The following is an 8,381-nucleotide window of genomic DNA, read 5'->3' as shown; positions in this document are numbered from 1 at the left end:
AACAAGTGGAATTTATTTTCCACGCAGCATTTAATTTTTTCTTTTTTAAATATATAATATATCACCACTTTTACTAAAACACCCTTTTAATTAAATAAAAATAAAAAATAAATTTTATTTAATTTTAATTAAAAGACTTAAACATCTTTCTTTTATTTGATTAGACAAAAATACCCTTTGAATACCCCTATCTTAACAGCTTCTCCCCTAAACCCTAGCTTCTCCACCACCGCCCCAAGGACTGCCGCCGTCCATCGCTCTCAGGCACTACCATCGTCGTCTGATCGTCCGTGTTTCTTCCTCCTTCAAGAATCGCAGCTTCTTCTTCCTCGACCTCGGCGCGTCAGTTCCTGGTATTCATCTGCTCCATCGCGCTCTTGCCGCCGTCCGTCGGGCGCTCAGTCACCATCGTCTTTGTCTGGTCGTCGCAGATTCTTCCAACCCACCACCGTCTTCTGAGTTGTGTTCGTCGCCTGGCCTCTGTCTCCGTCACGATTCTGCCCCCCTCTTCTCAGACTGCTCAGTAGAAAAATCCATCTCCATTCCAGTTTCCTTCCTTCGAGTTCAGAGAGCAGAAGCTCAACCAAGAAAGAAACCTTAGACTTCGACGGTCAGTATGTACCCGAAGCCATGCATCATATCCCTCCAACTCCTTCCATGGCTGTTGCAAGAGAAGAAGCTGAGAATGTTATGTTTGGTGCTTTGGATAATCTCTCTGCTAATACAAAGATTAAGCCTAAGGATATTGGTGTTCTTGTTGTGAATTGCAGTTTGTTTAACCCAACTCCTTCACTTTCTGCAATGATTGTGAACAAGTACAAGCGTAGGGGTAACATTAGAAGCTTCAATTTGGGTGGTATGGGTTGTAGTGCAGGAGTTATAGCCATATTCCAAAACCAAATTGGAGCCTTGTCTGAGATACCTAATTTGGACATTGTCAAGACTAGGGGTGTTCGCGGTGCGGTTTGGTTCGGTTTTTGAGAGAAAAGCCATCCGATCCAATCGTTTTATCAAACTGCGGTTCGGTTTGGTTCGGTTTTTTTATCGAAACCATCCGAACCAAACCAAACCAATTAAAATCGGTTTGATTTGGTTCGGTTTGTTCGGTTTTTTCAGTCAATTCAAAAAAAAAACTACCATACTATTTCATAAAGTCATAACATTGAAATCAACAAACACAAATACACAATTGCTAACAAAGTCTTGATCTATTGAAATTTATCGACAAAAGAAATTCAAATACAACAATCAAAAAAAATGGGAGACAAATTGTAGAGACCTTGCTAAATTCTATGGTGACTTGGGAAAAGATGATGCAATAGACCTACTTCTTGCAATTGAAAAAAAGGGAAGATTTTGCTAAGGGTTAGGCATTTTTAGGGTTTTTTTCGAACCGGTTCGGTTAGGGTTTTGAGAGTAAAAAAAACCGAACCGAACCGCACAAAAAACAGCAAAATGAGTTTTTTTGGTTTTCAATTTTTTGGTTTTTTCAGTTCGGTTTGGCGGTTTAGTTCGGTTCAGATCGGTTTTGAACACCTCTAGTCAAGACCCTGAGAGAACTTTGCCTCCTAAGCCATGTTGGAAACTTAGGACCTACTCCACAGAATAAAAGGCATTTCACAAGTTGAATTACATCAGTAGAATTTAAACCAGAATAACTTCATCAAACTCTTATAAACTGATAAACAAAACTAGTCATTTACCATCCAAAGGAAATGCTCAAGCAGGGTTAATATGTATTGATTCTGAATCTATCTAATTATGATCAAATCAATCATAATGTCAAAATGGCATAATAATAAGCACCACTAGTGGAAAAATCATAAAACATAGAAGTAATAATGATGGTCAAGAAAATCCACCCTTAAAAATAATAATACTTATATCTCTAGTCAAATGGATACATTAAATAATTCGGCAAACAAATACCAACACAAACGTAAACAAAATATAATGTCGTATGTCACTAGACGGCTCATATGCCCACAAGAAAATAATAAAAACAAAAATAATAATAAATATCCTATGTTGTAAATCTAATCATCACGATGGTGATTATCATACAGCTTATTAAGATTTTCAATGGCATTTTCTTTGACCCTATCTCTGATCACATTATAATTCTTTAACACGAGTGAGACTGCAATCTTCATGCGAACCCCATCATCCACCTAATAAAATTTGAATAATTACACATTAGGCTTAACTACCTAAATATAAAAGAAAGAACGAAGGAAAAGATTAGTGCATAACATTACCTTTATGTTAAAATGATCATCTTCAAAACAAGCTATCATCCAACTTGCAACCCACACACCCACGTCACTCCTACATATGGAGGAAGCTATATTAGAGTATTATATAATTGCATAAATTTCATATCAATAACTACTAATTATACGATCTTACGATCCAGCTTCGAGGGTCGGAAGGCCTTCTGGCTCTTCAAATTCAAATTGTGAAGAAATCAGAGTTGGAGTGGTCTCAAAGTCATAGAATGAACGATCTTCCAATACCTCGTCCAAATAAATGGCCTGTTTATGTCTATGTTAGAGTTTACTTTTTTAGTCATATATGTAGATAATTAACAAAAAAAGGAAAATATAGTTACTAATTTCAAGGTTGTCCTCTTTCGCTTGAACTATTTTTCAATGGGTAATGGGTCTAGAAAAATGATTTATCTTTTAACACGATCAATCACTACGAGGTACCAGTGTTCATGGCCTTCGTCAGTAATTTCAGATATAGGGATAAAGACCTAATCAAGAGAAAGTCATTTTAGGTATTAAAATTATTTTATGCCAATATTTGCTAATATGAATTTAAAATGATTGGGAGCTTACTCTTTTTAAGCAGTCAACTTTGTCCAAATAAACATATGTGATACAAAAAATCGGTTCGGACCGGCCGGTTGAACCATGAACCGCTACAAAAAACAACTCGGACAAATGTATAGGTTTCTGATCGACAACTCATATTAGATCCAGTTCTGTTTTATTGGAATTGTTAGAATAAATAAACCAAACCCAAGTAAATTAATTTGATTTGATTCTTCTTTGTTTCCGAAGTAACTCTCATCAACTAGCACTATTATGGTGTAAACCTTTAGGACTTATATTTAGTTATACTTATATACTAATATATACTTATATTATATATTATATAGTTTCTCGACCTACTCTTTCGTATAACGAATGAAATAACATAAATCCCATAACTTAACTGGTACCTATTCCGACTTGTTAGGATTATCTTCCAAATCGTCCACACTAACAATCCATCCCTCTCCTCCAAAAACCCCCAATTTCAAAAACCACAATTGAACCGTTGAACCGGCCAAGAACTGGTCGGTCAAACCGAACCGTCACCTGGCCGAATTTTTGGAATAAGGGAAAAACGCAAAGTTCTGAAAACGGTTCGAATTGACTGGTCAAACCGGTCTATTCGTGAATCGAGGGGAAAAGCGGTTCGGACCAAGATTTTGAAAACCTGTTCGAACTGGTCGGTCGAACCGTGAACCGGTACAAAAACGAGTCGGTCATATATCAAAACCGAAAGATTCAGAAACCGTTGTTGGACTGTCGAACCGGTCGAGAATCAGTCGGTCGAACCGAACCGAGACCCGACCGGTTTTCTAAAATTTGCTCAAAACGGTGCCGTTGGTTAGAGGAACCCTAACCAGTAGTAGTGTTCAAAACCGACTCGGACCAAACTAAATCGATCAACTGAACCGAAAAAACCGAAAATTAAAAACCGATTATTGCTTTTTCTGTTCTCTGAACGAACACACTGAAGAACGCAGAGATGACAGAACAGAACTCGAACGCAGCTTGGAGGAAGCACCGAAGCAGCCATCTCTCGTCGCCGTTCCTCAACGTCCAGCCACCGTCGCCGGCCTCGCCTTCTGCCTCCGTCGCGCAGCCACTGTCTCGACGGTGCCAGTTCTGTTCCATCGCGTCAGCCCTTCCGTCGTGCCCTGTTCCTTTCTTGCTACTGATCTGCTCTGCTCTGTTCTGGCATTTAGTTCTAGGTATTAATTTTTTTAAACTATAATTGTTGAATAATTCTTGTTACTTGTTAGTTAATCTGTGAACCTTGCTGTTGTTACTGGTTGAATAATTGCTGAATAATTGTTGTTAGTTAATCTGTGGACTTGTTACTGAATTGAATAATTGTTGAATAATTTTGACTGTTGGAGACTTGAGATCACTGGGTTGGAGTGAGTTGCTGTGGTTTACTGTGATTTTGTAATTGGATTGTATTGTGATATTGTTGTGATATTGCTGTGGTTTATTATTATTTTTGTTTTTATTATTTTCTTGGTCTTGTGGGCATATGAGCCGTCTAGTGACATACGAGTATACGACATTATATTTTGTTTACGTTTGTGTTAGTATTTGTTTGCCGGATTATTTAATGTCTCCATTTGACTATGTATGAATTTATACTCTTTTGGAGATTGAAATTTAGTTCTTTTATACTCTTTTGGCCTTAGTGTGTTGCATGTCAGTGGTTTTTCTTCAATTGTAGCAATTGGAATGCAACAGAAACGTTAATCTAGAACCAGGGGGCTTCACTCTTTTTTATTTTGTTTTAGAGCCATAAGTAAATGCAAACTCTTAAGTAAATAAATTCAGGTCCACTTTGATATGATGCACAAAATCTGTATGGCTTTTTTTCTTTCCTGGTAATATTTTGATCTATTGACTCTAGAAAAGAGGGGAATGAATACCAGGAACTGACGCGCCGAGGTCGAGGAAGAAGAAGCTGCAATTCTTGAAGGAGGAAGAAGCACGGACGACCAGACGACGATGGTAGTGCCTGAGAGCGACGGACGGCGGCAGTCCTTGCGGCGGTGGTGGAGAAGCTAGGGTTTAGGGGAGAAGCTGTTATAGGGGTATTCAAAGGGTATTTTTGTCTAATTAAATAAATGAAGGATATTTAAGTCTTTTCATTAAAATTAAATAAAATTTATTTTTTATTTTTATTTAATTAAAAGAAACGAAATTTATAAAGGTAGTACGAATACGGTAAGAGTAAGTTTTGTACTATTACGTTGCCCAATTTATTTCCTTTTTTCGTCAGAAAACAATGTTCAACGGATAATTTAGCTGACTCATTAGACTTGAGTGACGACAAATGAAGCTCCTATGCAGAGGATCCAATATCCACAGAGATACACGATTGACACGTAGCCACATTAATTAATTAATCAAGTTAATAGAAACAAGCAGCAATTATTATTTCACTTAGTACTTTTTAGTGAATTTAAAAAATAAAAAAAAGAAAAGAAAAGAAAGGGGTGTCCCACTCTGAGTGGACATTATAACACAGCCTTCTTCTCAGTCCACACTCGCTCTCACTTCCCCCACTGCTTCTCTGTACTTACTGAAACAATGGCAAAACTTGTGTGGAAATCCACACCACCACCACTTCTTTTCACCGTAATTCTTGCAATTTTACTCTCACAAACCCTTTTTGCTTACGCTTCAGATCAACCTTCCAAGAAGACCTTCATCTTCCGTGTTGATTCTCAATCCAATCCCTCCATTTTCCTATACGACACCGTTTTCCATGGCTTCTCTGCGGTCCTCACGGACGACCAGGTTGCATCCATAAGCCAACACCCCTCGGTTCTCGCTGTTTTCGAGGACCGCCGCCGCCAACTCCACACCACTCGCTCCCCGCAGTTCCTTGGCCTCCGCAACCAGCGTGGCCTCTGGTCGGAGTCCGATTATGGCTCCGACGTCATCATCGGAGTATTTGATACCGGTGTATGGCCGGAGCGACGGAGCTTCTCCGACTTGAACCTTGGTCCCATCCCTAGCCGATGGAAAGGTGTCTGTGAAAGGGGAGCGAGATTCTCGCCCAGAAGCTGCAACAAGAAGCTCATCGGAGCAAGGTACTTCTCCAAAGGACACGAAGCTGGTGCTAGTTCTGGTCCGTTGAATCCAATCAACGAAACAATCGAATTCCGTTCACCTCGCGACGCTGATGGCCACGGAACTCACACAGCTTCCACCGCCGCTGGTAGATACGCTTTCCAGGCTAACATGTCCGGTTACGCTTCAGGAATTGCGAAAGGCGTGGCTCCGAAAGCGCGATTGGCGGTTTACAAGGTTTGCTGGAAAAATGCTGGTTGCTTTGATTCTGATATCCTTGCCGCCTTCGATGCCGCCGTCAACGATGGCGTTGATGTGATTTCTATTTCCATCGGCGGCGGTGACGGTATTGCCTCCCCTTACTACCTTGATCCAATTGCAATTGGTTCATACGGCGCCGTTTCCAGGGGAGTTTTTGTGTCCTCATCCGCCGGTAACGACGGACCTAGTGGAATGTCAGTGACGAACCTTGCTCCGTGGCTGACGACGGTGGGAGCTGGCACAATCGATCGCGATTTCCCCTCCGAGGTGATTCTCGGAAACGGAAAGACACTGTCCGGAGTATCGCTATATGCCGGAGCTCCATTGAGGGGGAAAATGTACCAATTAGTGTACCCTGGGAAATCTGGTGTTCTATCTGATTCACTCTGCATGGAGAATTCACTGGATCCGAGACTAGTGAGAGGCAAAATCGTGGTTTGCGATCGGGGAAGTAGCCCTAGGGTTGCCAAGGGTTTGGTGGTGAAGAAAGCCGGTGGAGTTGGAATGATCCTGGCAAACGGAATCTCCAACGGTGAGGGCCTCGTCGGCGACGCTCACCTAATTCCGACGTGCGCCGTGGGCGCAGATGAAGGCGACATGATCAAATCCTACATCTCATCTACCGCAAATCCTACTGCAACTCTCGAATTCAAAGGAACGATCCTCGGAATCAAACCGGCACCGGTTCTGGCATCGTTCTCTGCAAGAGGACCTAACGGCTTGAACCCTGAGATTCTCAAACCAGATTTGATTGCTCCTGGTGTCAACATCCTCGCAGCTTGGACCGATGCTGTTGGACCTACAGGTCTCGATTCAGATTCGAGGAGAACGGAATTCAACATCCTTTCTGGAACTTCAATGGCTGCTCCTCACGTGAGTGGCGCCGCCGCGTTGCTGAAATCGGCGCATCCTGATTGGAGTCCCGCCGCTATAAGATCCGCCATGATGACCACCGCCACCATACTTGACAACAGAAACCAGCCTATGATCGATGAAGCCACCGGAAACGCTTCCACGCCCTACGATTTCGGTGCTGGACATTTGAATTTAGGTCTTGCAATGGATCCTGGTTTGGTTTACGATATCACCAACAATGATTATGTTGATTTCCTATGTGCGATTGGTTATGGTCCAAAGGTGATTCAAGTGATTACTCGATCACCGGCGAATTGCCCGGCGAGGAAGCCATTACCGGAAAATCTAAACTATCCTTCGCTCGTGGCAATGTTCCCGGCGTCTTCGAGGGGATCGTCGACGAAGATGTTTATTAGGACTGTGACGAACGTTGGACCTGCTAACTCGGTTTACACAGTAAGGGTGCAGGCGCCGGCGACGGGTGTGACGGTGTCGGTGAGGCCATCGCGGTTGGTGTTCACTGAATCAGTGAAGAAGCGGAGCTATGTGGTGACGGTGACGGGGGATACTCGAAATCTGAAAATGGGTCCTTCCGGGGCGTTATTCGGGTCGCTTTCGTGGACGGATGGAAAGCACGTGGTTCGGAGCCCCATCGTCCTTACTCAAATAGAACCGTTATAAAGCGCTTTCGGTCATTGTCGCTTTGATCGATGCTCACTCGGGAGTGTCACTTCCGTAACTTGTTCTTGTTCCTGTTCCCACCAATAGACACAATAGAGATTCCTCTTATTTCTTAAGCTTTTTTTCTTTTTTATTATTATTTTAATTAGGGATGTGTGTAACCCCTTTGTTAAAACGATTACGACTAAGGAGGAGGTGTAGTTCTGTTGTTTCACTCCTTTTTTATTTTTATTTTTATTTTTTTGATAAGATAATGTTTTGGGTTTGCTATAGCTCTATAATGTATTTGTAGGCATTTAGATGTCTATTTATACAAAAAAAAGAAAATTGTGGCATGAATTTTAACTGTGTCTCAATAGAGCACGAGTCATCTTGGTTCTGCTGTTATTTTAGTTTTAATTAATCTCAGTGTGTAGTTTCTAATTCTTGCTAAATTATCTAGAAATATTATGATCTAAAATAGACTTTAACATCAAAGGATGTCCCCCAAACCCTGTAGACCTAACTGACTTCAAGTTTGAACGGGGAACAATACAAGACTCGACTCGATAGGGATTAACAAGCTGGCTAGTGTTAATTGGTTGTTTAAACTTTATTAAAGTTCTCATCTACAGTGCATTTTTTTTTCCAAATATGCAATTTTAGTTATTTATTTATTTACTGAATTTTGGACATAAGATGTCATACGTACGCAGTAGAAGT

General features: G+C 41.1%; 1 protein-coding gene across 1 annotated transcript; it reads left to right on the top strand.

Moving 5' to 3' along the window:
* On the top strand, positions 5,331-8,018 carry LOC107628768 (subtilisin-like protease SBT1.6). Its single transcript, XM_016331367.2, has one exon. It carries the CDS (start codon positions 5,397-5,399, stop codon positions 7,677-7,679), a length of 2,283 nt encoding a protein of 760 aa, XP_016186853.1. The 5' UTR covers positions 5,331-5,396; the 3' UTR covers positions 7,680-8,018.

Source organism: Arachis ipaensis, chromosome B03 (genome assembly GCF_000816755.2).
Source record: "Arachis ipaensis cultivar K30076 chromosome B03, Araip1.1, whole genome shotgun sequence".
In the NCBI taxonomy this organism is placed as follows: Eukaryota; Viridiplantae; Streptophyta; class Magnoliopsida; order Fabales; family Fabaceae; genus Arachis; species Arachis ipaensis.
Note: the sequence above shows the minus strand (reverse complement) of the source record. Positions and strands in the feature narration are given on the sequence as shown.

Bases quoted from the DNA above. Each gene is read 5' to 3' on its own strand.
- LOC107628768 (XM_016331367.2), top strand. From the start codon at position 5,397: ATGGCAAAACTTGTGTGGAAATCCACACCACCACCACTTCTTTTCACC.